The 25696-nt window shown below is 46.3% G+C and overlaps 2 protein-coding genes across 13 annotated transcripts in view; both read right to left on the bottom strand.

Moving 5' to 3' along the window:
- The window catches only part of LOC148394696 (interleukin-10 receptor subunit beta-like), a 69381-nt gene that overhangs the window by 33445 nt on the left and 10240 nt on the right, over nucleotides 1–25696 (bottom strand). For 2 of the 7 annotated variants that reach the window (XM_088383316.1, XM_088383318.1), the window contains exon 1: nucleotides 1871–3483. The exons of 2 other annotated variants lie outside the window; for them this stretch is intronic. Coding sequence is in view for 3 of the 5 variants with exons in the window: in XM_088383312.1 (XP_088239438.1) it covers nucleotides 808–910 (103 nt within the window). In the remaining 2 variants the exon portion in view is untranslated. 3 more of the 7 variants (XM_088383313.1, XM_088383312.1, XM_088383315.1) reach the window with 3 other exon arrangements.
- The window catches only part of ifngr2 (interferon gamma receptor 2), a 100477-nt gene continuing 80039 nt past the window's right edge, over nucleotides 5259–25696 (bottom strand). For 3 of the 6 annotated variants that reach the window (XM_088383306.1, XM_088383305.1, XM_088383307.1), the window contains 2 exons: nucleotides 14665–14807; nucleotides 5259–9230 (listed from right to left, as the gene is read on the bottom strand). In XM_088383306.1, coding sequence (XP_088239432.1) covers nucleotides 9129–9230; nucleotides 14665–14807 — 245 coding nt within the window. In that variant the 3' untranslated portion in view covers nucleotides 5259–9128. Of the gene's footprint in view, nucleotides 9231–14664; nucleotides 14808–25696 lie in introns of those variants that run through there. The other 3 variants (XM_088383308.1, XM_088383309.1, XM_088383310.1) reach the window with 3 other exon arrangements.

Genomic DNA, 25696 nt, shown 5'->3' with positions numbered 1-25696 from the left:
TTGACATATCGCGGGTGGTCTTGGAACCAATTATCCGCGATAAATGAGGGATTACTGTACTGCCCAATAGTTCATGGAGAGTTGTTCATGTTGAGCATACATGCGCGCACACAAGCGCGTGCACAAACTAAGACACATGGGCGCGCACACACACAAACACTCGCGCGCACACGACACACACACGCACACGCACGTGCAATTGCAGCTATCTGAATCTCGACAGATTGGCCGCAATGATCAAGATGCGATCAAATCTTTCCTGTTAAAACAAATTTTCCAATCCATTTTTTTCAAACAACCCCAATGCTAATAATTCAAAAATTGTGTTAATGCCCCTTATACTCTGCTATATCGGCTACTTACTCCATGACTATTTTTTTAAGGTATCATATATATAAATGCATTGTACAGCAACTAGGCAATTCTTATGTAATCCGTGGAGAATAATTTATCATACTTGATGGACAACAATGGGCCTTTTACCATCCAATACACTCAAACCAAAAAAACACGATTCACATTTAGCTATACGTATAGCAATTTCCCTGTGCTATACTGTATAGTCCTGCTTTCAACACGCGCGAACGCATTAAGCGCAATCAAAACTTGGGCTGAGGTCCTGGGTGAAAATGATACAATGCAATATGACAATTGAATAAACAGTTACCTGTCGCTCCACCCAATGTTAAAAGTACAATGAGAGCATTTAAAATAATTGATGCCATATCTAAGAGCGTCTTGCATTTGGTAGATGTAGTCCAGTTAGTGACGTAATTGTGTGAAGGCGAAGGCCAATATAATTATTACTTTCAGTCTTGTATTTCCTGGAACTCGTCGCTTCTTCGAGATAGGCAGCGCCACGGAAATGAACATTGGTAAATATGACACGCCCCTTTTGACTTGCAGGCATTCGACACTGAGCGAGGAGGGGCAACGGATTTATTCTTTTCATACCGGATTCAGGACTGCATTCTACTGGACGGCACGATGGAAAGAAAACCACAAAAGAAGGATGCCTGCACATTGTACTGCTGCTGCATGCTGTTTTGCACAAGGTCGTCCTTTGGGGCCAATGTTGTCCCTTCCAACATGGCCATCACGGAGACACGCGCAGGCTTCTTCAACCTTCATTGGATGAGGGCAAAACCATAGACATCAAACACGAACTGATCCAGATTAGTGATGTGCATTCCAGTTCTTTTATGTGAACTGAATCTTTAGAATCAGTTCACTCAAAAGATTCGTTCAAACGAATAGTTCAATTAATACCCCCCCCCCCACACATACACACACACATACAGTGATCCGGCTTTTTTATTTTTATTTTTTTTACAACATCCAGTGGAAACAATCCAGACACATCAAACAATACAACTACACAACCCCCCCCCCCCCCCCCCGATAATTATTATACATAATAATAATTGGCTCGGATAATTAACACCTTTCTTTCTATAATACAACACCTACACACTAATTTGTTGGAAACAGTCTCTCACCCGGTCGTGAAAGGGAACTTGCGTCACTGACTCGTTCGTGACCAGGAAATTACGTCACTGACGCGTAAAGTCCCTCCTCCATCTAACGGCTCGTTGGCGCTCTGATTGGCCGTTCGCGAAGATTCACGAGTGAGTGACAGGCAGCATTGCCGCTATGCCATTGCCAGCCGACACACTTAAGCCGACATTGATGTTTTAATTTTGTATTTGTTGGCTTGTAGTTGATGGTGTTGTTATATTGAATGTGTTTGTGTTTGAATAAAAGGTTGAAAAAAATAACGTTTTGCAGTCGATATATTGGATAACAGTACGTTAACACACGTTAATTAAAATCTACTATAAGTAAATCGTAAATCTACATTCTGGCTTACATAGTTCACGCTAGGAGACCCAACACGTCCACTCGCTGATCCGTTGATGCACGGGAAGGCAGTTCACCCATTGACTTGTTCGCGAACGAGAAAGTCAGGATTCGTTCCCTCACTGATCCGTTCACACGGTGAACTGGAAATGCGAATCACTCAGTGAGTGATTCACTCAGTGAGTGATTCATTCACTCACAGATTCGTTCGTTGGTGAACGGGAAATGCAATTCACGACTCGTTCGTGAACGGTAAATTACGCCATTTTCTTCTTCGTTTTGTTGTACGGCGAGGTTTTACGGCGAAGTGGTACCAGCTTCAATGGGCATTACCGTCACCTACTGTTTGAAGTTATATGAAAAAAAAGAACCAAACACTTTAGGAAGTGATTCGTTCACTCTCGTTCACTGAAAAGAGTCGTTCTTTTAGAACGAATCGTTCACTCACGAGCTAACACTGCTTTCAAAAATGGAACGTCTCTCAAACGCAATCTTGCTTTTTCACTTGAAATATCAGATAAAATGACTAAAAAAATGATAAAATTACATCAGTAATATGAACTTCGGATTTATTTGTAAAAGCAAACACCAGTACATTAGAAGAGCTGATGTGCTTGAGAGTATTGAAGAGAGTTGTTTACATGCAATAGATTTCTCCGTAATGAATTGTGCTCTAAAATTAAAGTGGCTCAATTAATTGATTATGCTAAACAGTTTTTGGTTTACCATTCCCAATACAATTTTTCAAAAAATCGGTTGAATTAACTTTCTTTTGCGCTGCGATTATGATGTTCGTAAACTGCCAGGGCAGGTTCTGAAATTGTATCTTTAGACACAATTTTACTCACAATTCACCCTTTTGGAATAACATATATATGTTGACCAAGTAATTGTTTATAGGAAATTGAATGGATAAAGGTATTTGGTATTTCACATTTAATGAATGAACGAGAAACTTTTTTAAATAAGGACCTTTTTAAAACAGCTGTTTTAAAAACAACCTTCAATGCTCATGTAGAGAGTTCAATGAAATATTTAAAGCTCTTCCACCCCTCTTTAAAGCAATGACTCAACAATTAATGGTACATATTGAATGACATTTATCCAGCTAATCATTTCTTACATATAAGATTTAATTAGGATAGCAACTAGCGTGGCGTTTGTGAGAATGACATTAAAACAGTGGAACATATTTTCTTTGAATGTGAGCATGTTTCAAAATTTTGGATATCCTTGCAAAGTTGGTTAATGGACAAACTTGCACCATTTGGACTGGATGTCTATGTAAGAGTTCAGTTAAAGGAGAATATTTGTATCACGTGACTGACAAAAATGCCCAGAGTCTATTTTCTTTAATGGACATTTATTTTCTTCTTGATTAAGCTCTTTAGAACATTATTATTATTATTATTATTATTATTATTATTATTATTATTATCTATCTGTCCATTTTCTGTGCCGCTTGTCCCCACGGGGGTCACAGCAGTCATCCAGCAGTAGGCAGGGAACACTCTGAACCGGTTGCCAGCCAATCACAGGGCACAAACAACCATCCACACTCACACCTACGGGTAATTTGGAGTGCTCAATAAGCCTACCATGCATGTTTTTTTTTGGGGGGGGGGGGGGGGGGGGGGGGAAGTGGGAGGAAACTGGGGTGTCCTAAGAAAACCCATGCAGGTACGGGGAGAACATGCAAACTCCACACTGGGAGGGCCGGAGGTGGAATCGAAATCGTACCTTCTGAACTGTGAGGCGGGCATGCTCACATGTGCTAACCCAGACATCGGCAAACTACAGCAAGCGGGCCACATCTGGCCCACGGTGCCGTTTAATCCGGCCCGCCAAACCTGAATAAATTGTACTACTGTATTTTTCGCACTATTAGGCTGACTTAAAAACTTAAAATTTACTCAAAAAACCACAGTGTGCCTTATAATGCAGAGCGCCTTATATATGGATCAATTGATGAATTTGTTGATCCATACTGGTTGCACACAGTGCTCTGCCAAAATGTTTCAGTACGTTATAGTACGACTAGTAAATTACAAGGTCGCATCGCTTCCCAGCATTACGGCAACCGTAGTCAGGGGGCGTCATTGAATAGCTGTTGTACCTGCGAGCTATTTCATTTCAAAATAGGCTGTTCCGTTAATGTTTTTGAGTACGTTTACGGATCAATATCCAACGGAATCATAAATAAGCAGCACCAATGTGTTAAATCAGTCTTTAGTCGGTTCCGATCACTTTTATGGGAGAGTGTTTGAGAAACGTGATTGTTTACAGGGGGCTGCCATGACACTTTGCTGAGGCTCATGGGAGTCTGTGAGCTGAGGTTCATGGGAGTTTGCGGGTGGCTAATGCTATAATGATAGCTGCTATACGCACGAGGCTGTTTCATCTCAAAATAGGCTGCTCCGTTAATGTTTCGAGTAAATTTATGGATCAATATGGAAGGGAAACATAAGTAAGCAGTACCAATGTGTTAGATCAAACTTTAGTCAGTTCCGATCATTTTATAGGAGATAGTTTGAGAAGCGCGATTGTTTACAGAGGGCTCATTAGTTATTCCCTAGTGGATGCATACCGCAACCCTAGTCAACCTCAGTTTGTTGCAGTATAGCTTCTATTTTATGCGCCTTTTAATCCGGTGCGCCCTGTATATGAAATAATTTCTAAAATAAAAAATTCAATAAGGGTGAGCCTTATAATCCAGTGCGCCTTTTGGTGCAAAAAATACGATATTAAACATTTTTTTGGGTCATTTTCCCTGCAATGACTGCGTTTCCCCAGTAGATATAGAACTTAGCAGCTAACCCATGCTTCACCATGCCACTATATTATTATTAATATTATCATTAGTTCATGTTGTGTTTTTTAATGTACGTTTTCTCTTATTTTTTGTTGCTGTTTCAACTATTTAATCATCTATGATAATATTAGCCTCAATTGTTTGTATTTGTAAATTCAGCATAAAATATATTTTAAGAAAGTGCAGGAACAGAACTGAAAAAAGCACATTTCTGTGAAATACAGCGTTAATTCCCCTCATTTAGTCATTCACACACACATAACCATACAATATTTTGGAAACAGATAGGCAGCATTAAATACATAGTTATGATGATTAGGAATGTTTACGTAATCGATAATTAAATATATTTTACCGTCAAAGTGACAGTTACTTTACATACTGTAATGTTGGTCGCTGTAAATCATTCGGTGGTGACCCACAATAGTGTTCAAAAGTACATTTGAAAATTCAATATTCATTGGATACAGCCTCCTGCGCAAGCGCTCTGTTCAGGTTTGCTCTGACAATGGAACCAATTTCATTTGTGCCACAAGGATGTTATGATAAGTACTTGCAGCAATAATTTAAATAATATTAAAATACATTGTGTTGAAATCCAAGTTTATTTTGTTCCATGACTCGCTTGTAACTTAAAACACACGTCTCAAATAATCTTTCCCCTGAGAACTAACTGAATGGAAATGTCATTGATTAGTTTCAGTCTCTTAAAAAACTCCAAACAAAATATTTGCAATGTGTTTTTGAGGAAAAATTCTAGCACTCTATAATATACTTCAGTGAATCAGCGAGCCCCTCCGTGAGTCGTCACCTTATTGTGGTGGAGGGGTTTGTGTGTCCCTAAGATCCTAGGAGCCTTGCTGTCTGGGGCTTCATACCCCTGGTAGGGTCAAAAGGGTCCTAGGTGAGGGGCTAGACAAAGCACGGCTCAAAAGATCCCTTATGAAGAATACAATATATGGACTTAATTTTCCCTCGCCCGGACGAGGGTCACCAGGGCCCCCCTCTGGAGCCAGGCCTGGAGGTGGGGCTCGAAGGCGAGCGTCTGGTGGCCGGGTCTTCGCCCATGGGGCCCGGCTGGTCACAGCCCGAAAAGATCGACTTTGGAGGTGTGTCAACGGATTTGCAGCCGCATGTTTTGGACACTCGGGTGAAGAGGGGCGGAGCTGTCAACTAATCACCACCTGGTGGTGGGTTGGCTCCGATGATGGGGGAAGATGCCAGTCCAACCTGACAGACCCAAACGTACTGTGAGGGTCTGCTGGGAACGTCTGGCAGAATCCCCTGTCAGGAAGAGCTTCAACTCCTACCTCCGGCAGAGCTTTTCCCACGTCCCGGAGGAGGCAGGGGACATTGAGTCTGAGTGGACTATGTTCCGTGCCTCCATTGTTGAGGCAGCCGACCGGACCCGTGGCCGTAAGGTGGTCGGTGCCAGTCGTGGTGGCAATCCCCGAACCCGCTGGTGGACACCGCCGGTATGGGATGCCGTCAAGCTTAAGGAGTCCTATCGTGCCGTTTTGACCTGTGGGACCCTGGAGGCAGCCGACAGGTACTGGATGGCCAAGCGGAACGCGGCTTCGGCGGTTGCTGAGGCAAAAACCCGGGCGTGGGAGGAGTTTGGCGAGGCCATGGAGAATGACTTCCGGACGGCTTTGAGGAAATTCTGATCCACCATCCAGCGTCTCAGGAGGGGAAGCAGTGCGCCGTCAACACTGTTTACAGTGAAGATAGCGTGCTGCTGACCTCGACTCGGGATGTCGTGATTCGGGGGGGGGAGAATACTTCGAAGACCTCCTCAATTTCACCGACACGCCTTCCATTGTGGAAGCAGGGCCTGGAGACTCTGAGGTGGACTCTCCAATCTCTGGGTCAAAGTCACTGAGGCAGTTAAAAAAAAACCTCGGGGGCAAACCCCCGGGGGTGGATGAGATCCGCCCGGAGTTCTTAAAGGCTCAGGATGTTGTGGGGTTGTCATGGCGGACACGCCTCTGCAACATTGTGTGGACATCAGCCTCTAGATTGGCAGACTGAAGTGGTGGTTCCCCTCTTTAAGAAGGGGGACCAGAGGGTGTGTTCTAATTACAGAGGAATCACACTCCTCAGCCTCCCTGATAAGTTCTATTAACGGGTGCTGGAGAGGAGGGTCCGTCGGGAAGTCGAGCTTCGGATTGAGGAAGAGTAGTGTGGCTTTCGTCCTGGCCGTGGAACAGTGGACCACCTCTATACCCTCAACAGGATCCTCGAGGGGGCATGAGAGTTCGCTCAACTAGTCCACATGTGTTTTGTGGACTTAGAGAAGGCATTCGACTGTGTCCCTCGGGAAGTTCTGTGGAGGGTGCTTCGGGAGTACAGGGTGCCAAGCCAACTGATAAGGGCGGTTCCGTCCCTGTATCACTGATGCCAGAGTTTGGTCCGCATTTCCGGCACTAAGTCGTATTCGTTCCCACTGAGGGTTGGACTCTGCCAAGGCTGCTCTTTGTCACTGGTTCTGTTCATAACCTTTATGGACAGAATTTATAGCCGCAGCCGAGGCGTTGAGGGTCTCCAGGTTGGGGACCTCAGCATTGCGTCTCTGCTTTTTGCAGACGACGTGGTGCTGTTGGCTTCTTCAGGCCGTGATCTCCAGCTCTCAGTGGAGCGGTTTGCAGCTGAGTTTGTAGGAATTGGGATGAGGGCCAGCACCTCTAAATCTGAGTCCATGGTTCTCGGTCGGAAAAGGGTGGAATGCCCTCCCTGGATCAGGGATGAGATCCTGCCCCAAGTGGAGGAGTTCAAGTATCTCGGGGTATTGTTCACGAGCGAGGGCAAGATGGAGTTGAGCTCGACAGGCGGATTGGTGCAGCGTCAGCTGTAATGCCAGGGACGTGCGGTCAGGGGAGGCAAGGGAGGTCGTGCCTCCCCTGCCATCATGAAAAGGGGAAAAAACAAGTTCAATTGTCATATTCATCAAATTTTTTTATTATAAACTTTATAGTATAATATTTTCCTTTTAATTTCAGTAGTTTTGTATCATTTTGAACCAAAATTGCTGAATTTTTATAGTTATGTTAAAACCGAAGACGAGTCGCTCGGAGGAGGCAACTTCCTGCCTTGCCTCCTCTGAGGATTGCGTAATCACACGCCTATGCTGACAGGCTATGTAGTTAGACTGAAAAAAGGCGTTTTTTTTTTTTAGTCTTGGAACGGATTAAATTTTTTTCCATTATTTGTAATGGGGAAAATAGAATCGTAATTCGACTGATTCACTTCTCGATCCACCTTCTGGGTTGGATTGTGGTCGAAAACCGAGGTTTGACTGTATATTAATTTTTATTGAAAATAATCTATATCAGTGGTTCTCAACTGGGGCGGCACGGTCGCATGCTGGTTCTCACAGGTGCGGGTTCCACTTCCGGCCCTGCCTGTGTGGAGTATGCATGTTCTCCACGTGCCCGTGTGGGTTTTGTCCGGGCACTCCGGTTTCCTCCCACATCCCAAAAACATCTTTGGTGGGGCGATTGAGCACTCCAAATTCTCCCTAGATGTGAGTGCGAATGGTTGTTCGTCTCTGTCCGTACGATTGGTTCAGGGTGTCCCCCGCCTACTGCCTGCGACCACCATGGGGACAAGCGGTATAGAAAATGGATGGATGGATGGATGGATGGATGGATGGATGGATGGATGGATGGATGGATGGATGGATGGATGGATGGATGGATGGATGGATGGATGGGTTCTCAACTGGTCGATTGGGACACAGAAGTGTGTCGTCGACAGCGAGTAAAAAAGTTGGATGTATTAATATTTTGATTTTGTTTTCCCCTGTGACAGTAAACAAATACAGTGGATGGCGGACGTCAAGGCAAGCAAAATGCTTTTGGCAGTGCATCAATTTATTTTTAAACAGCATTCTACTATGTGTTTTCAGAGGCTACATTTCAATCAAACAAAATATTCTCTTAACCTGTAATAAAGTGTGTCGCAACTTTGCAATAATAGTATAATGAGGTTCTCAAGGTGACAATAGTTGAGACCCATTGTTGTGTACTTTGTATATAAAATACTCACAAAGTTATGGATATTTGGCTTTTGGGAGGAATAACAGGATAAATCTAAAATGCAACCATTACAACCTTTACAGGTTGAGTAGACATAACCTGTCAATGCAAGGTTGTACACATTTTATGTTTTTGTTTACTTTTGAGTTGCCTGGTTTTGGTTGGCAAATTGGTAAACGGATTCAATTAAAGTGACACATTCGAACACAGGATAGGCATTTGTAGGCCTGCAGTGAAAATATTGGTGAAGTCACTCAGAAGACAAAGTCCTTAAACCAATTCTGCAATTTAGTGCTAGGCTATTTGTCGATTACCAAGTAGTCTATCATTTCATTTTTTCCCTTAATATACTACCTTTCATACTACTGGGATAAATTGTTAAATTCTAGTATGTGAGAGTGGATTAAATAAAGCTTCATTCACTGCCCTCGAGACTCCATGCTTGTAACATCAGAGAGGTCCTCAGTTGGGCTGTTGCTCGAGATTTGAATGAGAGACAGCTCACGTGCTTCAATGAAGACCTGTGGATGAACAACTCTGAGATTAAGTGAATTTTAAATATATTATTGTATTATTATATATATTCAATATATATTGTACAACAATATAACATACACAATACATATAAGTACTTAATTACTTACTAGGGGTGGGCAATACTGCGCAAAAATAAAATCACCAACCATAACGGATTTTTTTTTATTTTTGTTTAGAAATGTTTAGAATAAGAACAAGTCTTTTCTTTTTCCTGGCGGTGTTGTGTGTGGCAGCCTTCCAGCAGTTTTCTCTCTCTCTTTTCGAAAAAGTTTCTCTCATCCGCGGTGTTATGACGAGTATTGCTTACTCAAGTGATTTTCTATTCAACCGAAAGCACGGTCCCGGTATGGTTCCACACTTGCCTGTAGAGGTAAGGAAGCCCTATCGTGGCTGCAGAGCTACACTAAAGGCTAAACTAAGGGCTAAGCAGCTCGCTGAGAAGTGCCGTTTTAAACCTCCTGTACACTCCGTGATCCTGGCAAACGTCAACTCACTGCAGAACAAGACTGATGAGCTGGCTGCGCTGATGAAGACTATAAAGTCATTCAGAGAATGCAGTTTGCGGTGGTTCTGTGAGACATGGCTAACGGCAAGCTACTGGGCTTCAGCATGATCAGAGACATCAAAGGCTGTGGGAAGAGTAAAGGTGATGGTCTCACCCTGTATGTGAATGCTAGGTGGTGCCAACCTGGGCATATGTACATTAGGACTTCCATCTGGTGCTGTGACATTGAACTTTTGGCGGGGAGCCTGCGTTGTTACTATCTGCCCAGGGAGTTTGGAAATAATTTGGGCCTTTTGAGAGGTCATATTTTTTCAAACTCATTTTTTTCTAACGTACTTCATTAAAAAAATAAATCCAATTCCAATGTGCGATTATCATAATGTGGCAGTGCCCCAACGTGGCCAGGGTAGTGAGGGTGCTTTATAGCAGCTCACAGCTCAAGTGTGTTTGTTAGTGTCAAGGCGAAGGCCTTTACACTTATGTTATTCCTGTACTTTATTGTGTGAAGGCGAAGGCAAAGTGCCCCAAAATTGAACAGGAAGTGAACAGGAAGTCCACCTAAACGAACAGGAAATGGACCAAATCGAACAGGAAGTGCCCAAAATTAATATATAATATAGCAGACAAACGCAGTGATATTTGGGAAGTGAAATGAAGTTTATAAGATTTACAGAAAGTGTGCAATAATTACATAATACAAGTAGGTAGGTGCATAATTTTGGGCACCCCAACAGAAAAATTACATCAATATTTAGTAGCTCCTCCTTTTGCAGAAATAACAGCCACTAAACGCTTCCTATAGCTTCCAATGAGTGTCTGGATTCTGGTTGAAAGTTTTTTTGACCATTCTTCTTTACAAAACATCTCGAGTTCAGTCAGGTTTGATAGTTTCCGAGCATGGACAGGCTGCTTTAAACCACACCCAAGATTTTCAATAATATTCAGGTCTGGGGACTGAGATTGGCATTCCAGAACACTGTACTTGTTCCTCTGCGTGAATTTGAACAGTGTTCGGGGTCGTTGTGAAGAATCCAGTCCCTACGCAGCTTTAACTTTGTCACTGAATCCTGAACATTGTTCGCAAGAATCTGCTGATACTGACTGGAATCCATGCGACTTTCAACTTTAACAAGATAACTCAAGTTTAGTTTCAGCACTTTATTCCAAAATGAAGCTGGCTTGTCAAAAATTGAGGCATGTGCGCAGAAAAGGCTTCTGCCGCATTACTCTCCCATGCTGCATCTCCTTGTGCAAACTGCGCTGAATAGTTGAACAAAGTGACATCATCTGCAGCAAGATCATGTTGTACGTGTAGGTCTTTGAAGCTGGTCTGTGGGCTGACTGAACGTGGGTCCCCCTTCCCATGGGCTCACCACCTGTGGGAGGGGCCAAAGGGGTCGGGTGCAGTGTGAGCTGGGCGGCGGCCAAAGGCAGGGACCTTGGCGGTCTGATCCCCGGCTGCAGAAGCTGGCTCTTGGGACACGGAATGTCACCTCTCTGGCTGGAAAAGAGCCCGAGCTGGTGTGCAAGGCAGAAAAATTCAGACTAGATATAGTCGGACTAGCCTCCACGCACAGTTTGGGTTCCGGTACAAGCCCCCTCGAGAGGGGCTGGACTCTCTTCCACTCTGGAGTTGCCCACGGTGAGAGGCGTCGAGCAGGTGTGGGTATACTTATTGCCCCCCAGCTGGGCGCCTGCACATTGGGGTTCACCCCGGTGAACGAGAGGGTAGCCTCCCTCCGCCTTCGGGTGGGGGGGACGGGTCCTGACTGTTGTTTGTGTCTATGCACCAAACGGCAGCTCAGAGTACCCACCCTTCTTGGAAAAGGAAGTGCTGGAGAGCGCTCCTTCTGGGGACTCCATCGTTCTACTGGGTGACTTCAATGCTCACGTGGGCAATGACAGTGAGACCTGGAAGGGTGTGATTGGGAGGAACGGCCCCCCCGATCTGAACCCGAGTGGTGTTCTATGATTGGACTTATGTGCTTGACACGGATTTTCAATAATGAACACCATGTTCAAACATGTGTGCACTTGGCACCAGGACACCCTAGGCCGCAGTTCGATGGTCGACTTTGTAGTCGTGTCATCGGATTTGCGGCCGCATGTTTTGGACACTCGGTTGAAGAGAGGGGCGGAGCTGTCAACTGATCACCACCTGGTGGTGGGTTGGCTCCGATGGTGGGGGAAGATGGCGGTCCGACCTGGCAGACCCAAACGCTCTGTGAGGGTCTGCTGGGAACGTCTGACACAATCCCCTGTCAGGAAGAGCTTCAACTCCCACCTCCAGCAGATCTTTTCCCATGTCCCGGGGGAGGCGGGGGGCATTGAGTCTGAGTGGACCATGTTCCGCGCCTCCATTGTTGAGGCGGCCGGCCGAAGCTGTGGCCGTAAGGTCGTTGGTGCTTGTCGTGGCAGCAATCCCCGAACCCGCTGGTGGACACCGGCAGTAAGGGATGCCGTCAAGCTGAAGAAGGAGTCCTATCGGGCCGTTTTGGCCTGCGGGACTCCGGAGGCAGCTGACAGGATGGCCAAGCGGAACGCGGCTTCGGCGGTTGCTGAGGCAAAAACCTGGGTGTGGGAGGAGTTTGGTGAGGCCATGGAGAATGACTTGCGGACGGCTTCGAGGAAATTCTGGTCCACCATCCGGCGTCTCCGGAGGGGGAAGCAGTGCAACGTCAACACTGTTTACAGTGGGGAAGGCGCGCTGCTGACCTCGACTCGGGACGTCGTGAGTCGGTGGGGAGAATACTTCAAAGACCTCCTCAATTCCACCTACACGCCTTCCATTGAGGAAGCAGGGCCTGGAGACTCTGAGGCGGATTCTCCAATCTCTGGGGTCGAAGTCACTGAGTTAGTTAAAAAACTCCTCGGTGGCAAGGCCCCAGGGGTGGATAAGATCCTCCCGGAGTTCTTAAAGGCTCTGGATGTTGTGGGGCTGTCATGGCTGACACACCTCTACAACATTGCGTGGACATCGGGGACAGTGCCTCTGGATTGGCAGACTGGGGTGGTGGTTCCCCTCTTTAAGAAGGGGGACCGGAGGGTGTGTTCCAATTACAGGGGAATCACACTCTTCAGATCAATTCAGGGGTGCTGGAGAGGAGGGTCCGTCAGGAGGTCGAACCTCGGATTCAGGAGGAGCAGTGTGGCTTTCGTCCTGGCCGTGGAACAGTGGACCAGCTCTACACCCTCGGCAGGATCCTCAAGGGTGCATGGGAGTTCGCCCAACCAGTCCACATGTGTTTTGTGGACTTGGAGAAGGTGTTCGACCGTGTCCCTCGGGAGGTTCTGTGGAGGGTGCTTTGGGAGTACGGGATGCCGAGCCAACTGATAAGGGCGGTTCGGTCCCTGTATCACCGATACCAGAGTCTGGTCCGCATTTCCGGCAGTAAGTCGGATTCGTTCCCACTGAGGGTTGGACTCCGCCAAGGCTGCCCTTTGTCACCGATTCTGTTCATAATTTTTATGGACAGAATTTCTAGGCGCAGCCGAGGCGTTGGGGGAGTCCGGTTTGGGGACCTCATTGCGTCTCTGCTTTTTGCAGATGACGTGGTGCTGTTAGCTTCTTCAGGCCGTGATCTCCAGCACTTGCTGGAACGGTTCGCAGCCGAGTGTGAAGCGGTCGGGATGAGGGTCAGCACCTCCAAATCCGAGTCCATGGTCCTCGATCGGAAAAGGGTGGAATGCCCTCTCTGGATCGGGGATGAGATCCTGCTCCAAGTGGAGGAGTTCAAGTATCTTGGAGTCTCTTTCACGAGTGAGGGGAGGATGGAGCGTGAGATCGACAGGCGGATCGGTGCAGCGTCGGCAGTAATGCGGACCCTGTACCGGTCCGTTGTTGCGAAGAGAGAGCTGAGCCAAAAGGCAAAGCTCTCAATTTACCGGTCGACTTACGCTCACCTATGGTCACGAGCTATGGGTCGTGACCGAAAGAACGAGATCCCGGGTACAAGCGGCCGAAATGAGTTTTCTCCGCAGGATGTCCGGGCTCTCCCTTAGAGATAGGGTGAGAAGCTCGGTCATCAGGGAGAGACATGGAGTAGAGTCGCTACTCCTCCACGTTGAGAGGAGCCAGATGAGGTGGCTCGGGCATCTTATCAGGATGCCTCCTGGACGCCTCCCTGGGGAGGTGTTCCAGGTATGTCCCACCGGTAGGAGACCCCGGGGACGACCCAGGACGCGCTGGAGAGACTATGTCTCTCAGCTGGCCTGGGAACGCCTTGGGATCCCCCGGGATGAGCTGGACGAAGTGGCTGGGGAGAGGGAAGTCTGGGAGTCCCTCCTAAAGCTGCTGCCCCCGCGACCCGACCCCGGATAAGCGGAAAAAGATGGATGGATGGATGGATGGATGGATGGATGGATGGATGGATGGATGGATGGATGGATGGATGGATCCTCACAGTGGAGACTGACAGCTAAAATCTCTGAGCTAGCTTTTTGTATCCTAAGGCATGACGTTGAACAATCTTTGTTTTCAGGTCATTTGTCAATTGTTTTGAGGCTCCCATGTTCCCTAACCCTAACTTGCAACTGGCCACCTTAAATACCATTTGTCATGATTGGCTTCACCTGTGCATGTAGATCAAGTCTCACTAAGCTAACCAAACAAATTTTGTGTTCCAATAATTAGTCATAAAGGTATTCAAGTCAATAAAACAACAAGGCTGCGGAAATTCATGCAACTGCCTACTTTTGTTCAAATTATGATTGCACACTTTCTGTAAATACCATAGACTTCATTTCCCTTCTCAAATACCACTGTGGTTGTCTGCTATATGATATATTTAACTGAAATTGCTGATCCGAACAACCAATGATTTGTAAAGCAAAATCTTGAAAATTATCAAGAGTGCCCGAACCTTTTCATACGACTGTATTTATTTGTTTATTTACAATTTATTACTACTCACAATATCTGGGATCTTGTAAGAAGGTTGAAACCACTCCTTTATTCTCCTCCTCTGAAACAGCGGGATGTATGCTATGAATGGTATTAGAATAACAAGAGCAAGCACTATGGCAAAACTTTTCTCAATTTTTTTTGTTTCTGGGCCTGGAAAACACAAAAATAGAGACAAAATCTGTAAGATTTTTTTATGCATTTCAAATAATTGAAACAAATGTCTGTCATGCAAGAAAGGCCGTGACCCCAAAAATAGTTTTAACATAGAAAGAGTGGAATGGGTGTAACCACACTAAACAAACTACCAACCCACACCCACACACACACGCATCGTATTTATATTATTAATACATTATTTTCTGTATGTCATTTATACTTTTGATATTGTATTTACATGTTTGAAACTATTATTTAATGTTCTAATGATAACATATGCACTTACGAATATGGTTTAATATACATTTATTGATACAAAAAATGTATGTACCGTATTTTTCGGACTAAAAGTCGCTCCGGAATATACGTTGCATTAGTCGTAAAATGCACAATAACGTGAAAAAACACATATATAAGTCGCTCCGGAGCACAAGTCACATTTTGGGGGAAATTTATTCGACAAAATCCAACACCAAGAACAGACGTGAACGAGCAACAACAGGCTAAACGATAGGTATGCTAATGTGACATAAACACAAACGATGAGCTGAGAACGGGCCTGACGAAACATTCAGAGTTATTCAAATAACTATTACATAAATAACACGTTTATAAAACCATCTGTGTCACTCCAATTCATTAAATCCATCGATCGTCCTTTATGTCAACAATGCTGGCCGGGTGTGCGCAGCTGACAGCGCTCGCACATCAAAATAGTCTACAGGCCCATATAACGATATATAAATTATAAATTAAATAAGTATTATATATGCAATATTATCAAACCATCTGTGTCACTCCAAATCATTAAATCCATCGATCAAATTCCTCGTCCTTTGTCAACAACGCCGCACGTGCGCTGCTGACGTCAGCCTCGTCGTTATTCCACAGATCTAGTATATAACAATATTGTAGCGTTAAAAGTACAAGGAAAGATGTGGGTTTGGTAAACGGCTCTGTATTTAACAACTACTGAAATGTAACAATAAAAACATATACAAGTTGCTACATGAAATAAAATATATCAAATAACTATAACAAATAGTTCACCGCCACACGGCCCCAAGCACCGGCGCCGACTTCCAGGCGTGTTGAAGAGAGCTCCATAGAATAGGACCGGGCGCGCGTAAAAGTCATGTCCGAGCCCCATCCACCGTCCCCGGACACCCACCCGGCCGAGCGCCGGCCCCCGACTTCCATCCACGGAGGTGAAAGAGAGCTCCGTAGAGCAGGACCGGGCGTGCGTAAAAGCCATGTCCGAGCTCCATCCACCGTCCCCGGACAGCCACCCGGCCGAGCGCCGGCCCCCGGCTTCCATCCACGGAGGTGAAAGAGAGATCCGTAGAGTAGGACCGGGTGTGAGTAAAAGCCATAATAGTTTTTCAAACCTTCTGTGTCACTCCAAATCATTAAATCATTCAAACTCTTCGTGTCACTTACAAATAAAGCCGCTCATGATGCCGGTTGTTAGAGATTTGCTCACTCCAACTTATTTTGCAAGAACCACACGGGAGACAAGTAAGTCCTTTTAGACACCTGCAGGTGGAGAGTCCATTCGTCGCTGTGCGTGCAGCGATGTTCGAATGGAGGTCTGGACTCTCCACCCTGCAAGGGCATATTTATTAAGAGAAACAGAGTGGGGGGATGAGTAGGCTGAATAGAAAGCCCTTGTCCTCTAGTCTAAACATATCAGGGGATGTTTTACGACCTTGTGATAAAGAGGGCAAGGTAGGTTATTTATTACCTGTTGCATTCCAACATAAGCATAAAACTAATCCAGCTAGGTTATTTACTACAGGTTGCATTCCAACATAATCCTATGATAATGATAACCTGGAAAACCCTGACACCGGTAGTATGTGGGGCCCTTCGTCATCCCTTGATCGAATCTTTGTCCTTTATGTAAACAACCGCCGCGCCGCTGACGTCACTTGAAATTCAAATTACAGTAATACCTTGCTACATCGCGGTTTGTTTATCGCGGTTTCACTTTTTCTTTGGGAATTTTGAAAATTTGTGAAAAAATTCACATATAAGTCGCTCCTCAGTATAAGTCGCCCCCCCACCGAAACTTTGAAAAAAAAACGCGACTTATAGTCAGAAAAATACGGTACGTTAAAAATGAGAGGGTGACTACTTTGTGGATTTTCACCTATCACGAGTGGTCTTAGAGTACAGTAACATACAGTAATCCCTATAGTTGTACTATGTTCATTTTGTTATCACTTGTCAATTATTTAACAGAGTGTCACTCTGATGAAGGCGGAAGTACAAGCCGAAACATGTCAGGTAATTCAACCTACCGTATTTGCCGGTGTATTGGTCGACCTTTTTCGATCCAAAATCGACCGAAAAAAATCGACCTCGACTTATACACCGAGTCAAAAAATTTAACTTCGTATTCATCGCTTCAAATGTGATGGTAACCAAGGCCGTTTCTCATGCATCTCATTGTGCGTTGCACTTAGAAAATTTGAACCGGGCGGCGTGCGCGAGTGCGCGGCCCGCTGGAAGTCGAATGAGGCGCCGCCACCACCTCCGCGGTGCTTATAAACAGCCGATCCGCTCGGCGGGGGCTATTTTCGGCCACTTGGCTCGTGCGCACGGCCTCCCGGATGTGCCGGGCGGGTGCGCGAGCTCGCCGGCCGCTGGAAGTCGAATGAGGCGCCGCCACCACCTCCGCGGTGCTTATAAACAGCCGATCCGCTCGGCGGGGGCTATTTTTGGCCACTTGGCTCGTGCGCACGGCCTCCCGGATGTGCCGGGCGGGTGCGCGAGCTCGCCGGCCGCTGGAAGTCCAATGAGGCGCCGCGATCTCCTCCGCGGTGCTTATAAAGTGCCGATCCGCTCGGCTTGGAGCTATAACAGGTGTTGTGCTCGATTTGGTTCCCCCGTGAGATTTTGTTCCCCCTGCCGCGGGAGCGCGCACGCCTTGTTTGGAAAGCGAAAAACCGATCCCGTACGGCATCGTACGGCGTCAGCACTATGTTGTTTTCAATAAAAACATGAAGAATTCACGTTTGCGTCAGTCAATTTTAATTTTTATAAAGGATTATTCTCATTTGATGTCTTTAAATTCATCCGCGTTCTGCCATTGAAGCGGGGTGCATTCAAAGACCAGTCGTAAAGACGGAACACTCACTCACTTCACCAAAAAGCAACGATATAATTACGTGAGCTCTTTGCATAAACCTCGATGCAAAGAAACTCCTCCTTTTGGGTACCGTTACATGCTACAAGGAGTATATATTACAAAGGAGACTTTATTCTTAATTGTAATCATCATTCATCCATCCATTTTATTACTCAGGTATTTTCAAAGCGAATTAATATTGTTGCATTTATTAATTTGCTTTAAAATGACAGCGCAATATAATTAAAAGCTGACACTCTAGCAATGTCAAACGTTTTCATTGAAGAAAAAGCCACACACGTTTTGTGATCAAATCTTTCATAACGACAATGATTTGAGTGAATTGATTTGAATGAATAATTGAGAAGAAATTTCAGTTCTGAAGGCTCCTTTTGTCCCAAGCAAAGTGAAAGGTGGTGGGATAAAAATTGTAACAGAAACGCTATAAAAAATGTCAAGGCGTGAATATTTGTGCCCCCCTCCCATTTTGAGAACGGTGAGTCCTGGACATCGACTGGCTTTTTTTCTGTCTTCCTGGGGGTCTGCTCAGGTAGTGTGGCAAATTTGAACAGGTTCCCTCATTCCTGGCCCAAATTACAGGGGGGGAACATATCCTCACGGGTGGCCCGTGAGGATATGTCCCCCCCCCCCCTTATTTTGAGAACGGTGAGTCCTAGACTCCAGCTGTTTTTTTTCTGTCTTCCTGGGGGTCTGCTCAGGTAGTGTGGCAAATTTGAACAGGTACTCCTTGTAGCATGTAACGGTACCCAAAAGGAGGAGTTTCTTTGCATCGAGGTTTATGCAAAGAGCTCACGTAATTATATCGTTGCTTTTTGGTGAAGTGAGTGAGTGTTCCGTCTTTACGACTGGTCTTTGAATGCACCCCGCTTCAATGGCAGAACGCGGATGAATTTAAAGACATCAAATGAGAATAATCCTTTATAAAAATTAAAATTGACTGACGCAAACGTGAATTCTTCATGTTTTTATTGAAAACAACATAGTGCTGACGCCGTACGACGCCGTACGGGATCGGTTTTTCGCTTTCCAAACAAGGCGTGCGCGCTCCCGCGGCAGGGGGAACAAAATCTCACGGGGGAACCAAATCGAGCACAACACCGGCCTCCCGTTGGTGCCGGGTGGCGTGCGCGAGCTCGCCGGCCGCGATCTCCTCCGCGGTGCTTATAAACAGCCGCATGCGCACGGCCTCCCGGAATTTGAACACATTTCGTCAATAAATTTCGCATATTGAATTTTGAAGTTTAATATAATGCAACAATTGAGCTCGACTTATACAAAGGATATATCATAAAATCGTAAATTTCCGTCGAATTTTAGGGGGTCGACTTATACACCGAGTCGACCTGTACACCGGCAAATACGGTAAATATCTTGTTTGTGTTAAAAGAACCAGTTAAATAATACAGTAATCCCTCGTTTATCGTGAATAATTGGTTCCAAAACCACCCCGCGATAAGTGAAATCTGCGAAGTAGGGTCACCCTCTCATCTGTACATTTTTTGTGCATCAATAAATGTATATGAAACCATTTAAGTGCATATGTTGTATTAGAAAATTAAATAATAGTTTCAAACATGTAAATAATACATTAATAGTATAAACAACATACAGAAAAGATTGTGTAAATACTGAAAATATAAATATTATACGTGTGTGTGTTTGTGTGTGTTTGTGTGGTTCTGCAACAGCACGTATGTCTGCAACAGCACGTATGTCAACGCTCAATTTCTGGCGTCACAAAACACTAGTAGACGGCACACATCACAGAACTAACTGCGCGTAACAGTCCCGCTTTACTAAATAACCATAAATGAAATACTCTCTGCAACACACGAAACATAAGTCATTGAGACAACAAGATACATTTGCTGGTGACCGTTAGTCGCTGTGCCGCTGCATAATGGCTACTCGTACGATGCGAGCCAAACTTAAAGGAGCGCGCCGAAGCTATCAATCAAACGGCGCACACACGAAACAAACCGTGACCAGACAAATGGCACAACAGTAGACAGGAGTAACAATGATATGTATATACTCATTTTGTGTCAAAGACGCATACGAGCAACATACTCAGTCAATACCAGCAACCTTTAACTTACCACTGCGCACAAGGTCCAACAATCGCGATAAGCTGAGGTAACTCAACCCAGACTCAAGGCATGGTGACGTAACTTTCCAACATTTTAACATCAACATAGAAACCTTTCTAACAGCTATTTTTATTCTTTGTGACAGGCTTTGGCCTGGGGAGTTACTAAGTTCAACATTCACTTTAAAGATATCTGGCGCCATGTAGAGTTGTGAATGGGTATAATGTCTAGACCAGTGGTTCTTAACCTGGGTTCGACCGAACGGTGAGTCGGAGTCAGGGGTTCGGCAGTGCTGGTATGTCATTGCCCCGCCCCCGCGGATGGCCGAACACACCGGTAGCACCCCCCTTCATACGCGGATGGCCGAACACACCGGTAGCACCCCCTCCCTCGTCCGCGGATGGCCGAACACACCGGTAGCACCCCCACCCTCGTCCGCGGATGGCCGAACACACCGGTAGCACCCCCCCCCCCACACCGTCAGCGGATGGCCGAAAACAACGGTACCCTAGACACCCCCCCCCCGTCAGCGGATGGCCGAACACATCTGCCCCCCCACCCCCCGCGGGTTCGGTGAATGCACTAATGAACCTGATGGGGTTCGGTCCCTCCAAAAAGGTTAAGAACCACTGGTCTAGACCCCGAATGTAAGATGACCCTCACTTTCATCCATCCATTTTCTGTACCGCTTAGTCCCCACGGGGGTCATGGATGTGCTGGGCCGGAGGAGGAATATATATATATATATCCATACATCCATCCATCCATCTTCTTCCGCTTATCCGGGGTCGGGTCGCGGGGGCAGCAGCTTTAGGAGGGACTCCCAGACTTCCCTCTCCCCAGCCACTTCGTCCAGCTCATCCCGGGGGATCCCAAGGCGTTCCCAGGCCAGCTGAGAGACATAGTCTCTCCAGCGCGTCCTGGGTCGTCCCCGGGGTCTCCTACCGGTGGGACATGCCCGGAACACCTCCCCAGGGAGGCGTCCAGGAGGCATCCTGATAAGATGCCCGAGCCACCTCATCTGGCTCCTCTCAACGTGGAGGAGTAGCGACTCTACTCCATGTCTCTCCCTGATGACCGAGCTTCTCACCCTATCTCTAAGGGAGAGCCCGGACATCCTGCGGAGAAAACTCATTTCGGCCGCTTGTACCCGGGATCTCGTTCTTTCGGTCACGACCCATAGCTCGTGACCATAGGTGAGCGTAAGTCGACCGGTAAATTGAGAGCTTTGCCTTTTGGCTCAGCTCTCTCTTCACCACAACGGACCGGTACAGGGTCCGCATTACTGCCGACGCTGCACCGTCGATCTCACGCTCCATCCTCCCCTCACTCGTGAACAAGACTCCAAGATACTTGAACTCCTCCGCTTGGGGCAGGATCTCATCCCCGATCCGGAGAAGGCATTCCACCCTTTTCCGGTCAAGGACCATGAGTCGGATTTGGAGGTGCTGATATATATATATATATATATATATATATATATATATATATATATATATATATATATATATATATATATAAAAAACTTCTCCTCACCCCCCGTGGGTGGTCTCTTTTTCCCTTCAAGCTCGGGTCCTCTACCAGAGGCCTGGGAGCTTGAGGGTTCTACGCAGTATCTTTGCTGTTCCTAGTACTGCACTTTTCTGGACTGAGATGTCAGATGTTTTTCCTGGGGTCTGTTTCAGCCACTCCTCCAGTTTGGGGGTTACTGCCCCTAGTGCTCCAATGACCACAGGTACCACTGAAGTCTTCACTCTCCAGGCCTTCTCCAGCTCTTCTTGTTACCATTATTTGGGATGGCTATGTCAACCACAACGACTTTCCTCTGCTCTTTGTCCACCACCACAATGTCCGGTTGGTTCGCCATTACCATTCTGTCTGTCTGGATCTGGAAGTCCCAGAGGATCTTGGCTTGGTCATTCTCTACCACCTTTGGAGGTGTTTCCCACTTGGATCTTGGGACTTCCAGTCCATACTCTGCACAGATGTTTTTGTACACTATTCCAGCTACTTGGTTATGGCGCTCCATGTATGCTTTACCTGCCAGCATCTTACACCCTGCAGTTATGTGCTGGATTGTCTCAGGACCTTCTTTGCACAATCTGCACCTGGGGTCTTGTCTGGTGTGGTAGATTTGGGCCTCTATTGCTCTGGTGCTCAAGGCCTGTTCTTGTGCAGCCAGGATCAGTGCCTCTGTGCTGTCCTTCAGACCAGCTCTTTCTAGCCATTGGTAGGATTTCTGGATATCAGCTACTTCAGCTATGTTTCGGTGGTATATCCCATGTAGGGGATTGTCCTCCCATGATGGTCCCTCCAGCACCTCATCTTCCTTTGATGCCCATTGTCTGAGACATTCACTGAGCACGTCATCCGTTGGGGCCTTATCCCTGATGTACTTGTGGATCTTGGATGTTTCATCTTGGATAGTGGCTCTCACGCTCGCTAGTCCTCGGCCTCCTTCTTTACGGCTAGTGTACAGTCTCAGGGTGCTGGACTTGGGATGGAACCCTCCATGCATGGTTAGGAGCTTCCGTGTCTTGATATCTGTGGTCTGTATATCCTCCTTTGGCCACCGTATGATTCCTGCAGGGTACCTGATTACTGGTAGGGCGTAGCTGTTAATGGTTAGGGACTTGTTCTTGCCGTTGAGCTGACTTCTTAGGACTTGCCTTACTCGATGGAGGTATTTGGCTGTGGCTGCTTTCCTTGTTTCCTCGTCAAGGTTGCCATTTGCCTGTGGAATTCCAAGGTATTTGTAGCTGTCCTCAATGTCTGCTATTGTTCCTTCTGGGAGTGAGATCCCCTCTGTGTGGATTACCTTTCCTCTTTTAGTCACCATGCGGCCACATTTCTCAAGTCCGAATGACATTCCGATGTCAGAGCTGTAGATCCTGGTAGTGTGGATCAGGGAGTCAATGCCCCGCTCGTTCTTAGCGTACAGCTTTATGTCATCCATGTAGAGGAGGTGGCTGATGGTGGCCCCATTCCTGAGTTGGTATCCATAGCCTGTCTTGTTGATTATTTGGCTGAGGGGGTTCAGTCCTATACAGAACAGCATTGGGGACAGAGCGTCTCCTTGGTATATACCACATTTGATGGTCACGTGTGCAAGTGGCTTGCCATTGGCTTCAAGTGTGGTTTTCCACTCTTTCATCGAGTTGGCGATGAAGGTTCTCAGAGTCCCATTGATGTTGTACAGCCTCAAGCATTCAGTGATCCAAGTATGTGGCATTGAGTCATATGCTTTCTTGTTGTAAGTTTCTTGAGCCAGTAGCTGTGGATCATGTCAGGGCCTGGTGCTGTCCAGTTTTTCATTCCTGAGACTCTTCTCTGGATGTCTGCCACTGTGATGGTTACTGGGTTCTGTTCAGGGAGCTTGCTGTGGTCCTTTCTCAGAGCCACCAGCCACTGTGCATCCTTCTTATGTGATGCCTCCCGCTCCCATATATCCTTCCAGTACTGTTCAGTTTCCAGCCTTGGTGGGTCTGCTCTACTATTATTCCCCTGCCACTTTCGCTGGTTGTGTTGTGAACAACCTGTTTATTCGTCTGGCTTCATTCTCTCGTGTACCTCTTTAGGCGGCTGGCCAAGGCTTGGAGTCTTTGTTTGGCAGTTTCGAATGCTTCAGGTATGGGCATCTGGCTGTATTTCTTGGGAACTTGCTTTTTCATTGCACCTTTCTGGGCCTCTGTCATTTGGCTCACTTCTCTCCGTGCTATCTTGATTTTGGCCTCCAGCCTTCTCTTCCATGGTGGGCACTGTTGTGGTCGCATATGGTTATTCTTCTTGTAGCCAAGCATTTCTAGGACCACTGCTGCTGAGGTGTATATCAGCTCATTGGTTTCAGTGATGGTAGCCGTAGGAATTGTTGTCAGTGCTGCATTCACATTTTCTAGGAGACTTTCTGAGGGTACTTCACTTAGCCTCTGCAGTGTGTATCTAGGTTCCCGAGCATTCATTCTCGCCATCATCTTGTTCTTCAGGTCAGTTGCTGCCTCGTTCAGCTTGATTGTGCTTATTGGGGTTTCATACCCAACCTCTGGACTTGTACATGGATTTAACTCGTCTCTGACCTGGTGCTCTGGTTGACCTTCGCTATGGCATTTGTATTGTATCTCATCAATCTCGAGCTGTGATAGCAGATGCCGTTTATGGATATTGGAACGTTGAGCTACTAGTTGCTTGGCCGATAGTGTTGACTGTGGGTATCGAAGTTGCCATTGTTCCCGCATTCTCCGCATGTAACCCTTCTCGGTCGGGTTGCTGGAGTAGTAGCATTCCAACAGATCCTTATTCTCGCATCTCGCCCATTTGTGTCTTGTTCCAGTAGCCCATTTTTCATCAGGGTGCTCTTGTTCCCCAGCACCTGACGCAGACCTTGTTTGTCCGGGCGACGTCTGAGCCGGCATGTCTTTCGTTTCTTGTACTCTCATTATCTCTGAGGTAGGCGGTATCGTTAAGGGTCTTGCCTAAGGACCCACACTGACTGTTGGTAAGGTAATCGCTCATTGCTCATATTGTGCCCCTGCCGGGAATCGAACCTGGGTCTCCCGTTTGTAAGTCATGTGACTTACTGATTGAGCTAGTCAGCCGAGTGTATGTGTATATATTATATATATATATATATATATATATATATATATATATATATATATATATATATATATATATATATATATATATATATATAAATATATATATATATATATATATACACACACTCGTCATCATCATTGGCGGTCCCTCGGGACGAGTATGACTGTCTTCTTCTCTGGGTCGTCTACTTGTGGGTCCGCAGGTGGGCGTAGAGGCCGATCCGGGATCCACGTTTTTGTGCAGTGTGGTCAGGGGAAAGTGGTGCTGGAGCCTGTTTTTGTCTTTGCTTACGGAGTTGTCATTTGGTTTCTGCGACACGGCAGAGTTCCTTTTCGTGATGTGCTGCACCTTCTTGCACGGCTGCCCTCCAGTAGTTCCTGTTCAAGGCGATGCGCTCCCAGTCCTGAGATGTTATTTGGAATTTCTTGAGATTGGTCTTGAGGTTGTCCTTAAAACGTTTATTTTGCCCACCTGGGGCTCACAGACCTCTCTCCAGCTGGGAGTATAACATCTGTTTGGGGAGGCGGGTGTCAGCCATGCGGATGAGATGTCCTCTCCATCGGAATTGGTGCTGCATTATTAAGGTGGTAATACTCGGTATTCTGGCTTCCTCCAGAACGCTGATGTTTGTGCGTCTGTCCTCCCATTTGATCCTGAGTATTTTTCTCAAGGTTCTCTGGTGGTGGTGTTCAAGAGCTCTTAGGTGCCTGCTGTAGGTTGTCCATGATTCTGTCCCATAAAGTAAGGTGGGGAGAACCACAGCTTTGTAAACCAGGAGCTTGGTGTCAACCCGGAGGTCTCTAGCATACGCTCCACTGGCACAGCTCAGGCGATGGTTGACCTCAGAGTCAATGTCCGCTTTGGAGGAGAGAAGGCTGCCGAGGTAGGGAAAGTGGTCAACATATTCAAGTGCAGTGTTGTCCACATTTATGATGGGCGGAGTAGATGGCTGGTTGGGTGGGGGTTGATGTAGCACAAGGGTCTTCTTGATGTTCACGGTCAGACCCAGGGCTCTGTATGCCTTAGCGAAAGAGTTCAGGATG

The sequence above is a fragment of the Syngnathus floridae genome, chromosome 8, assembly GCF_059516105.1.
Source record: "Syngnathus floridae isolate MCC-2025c chromosome 8, RoL_Sflo_1.0, whole genome shotgun sequence".
NCBI lineage: Eukaryota > Metazoa > Chordata > Actinopteri > Syngnathiformes > Syngnathidae > Syngnathus > Syngnathus floridae.
The sequence above is the reverse complement of the archived record's forward strand: the minus strand, read 5'-3'. Positions and strand labels throughout refer to the sequence as shown.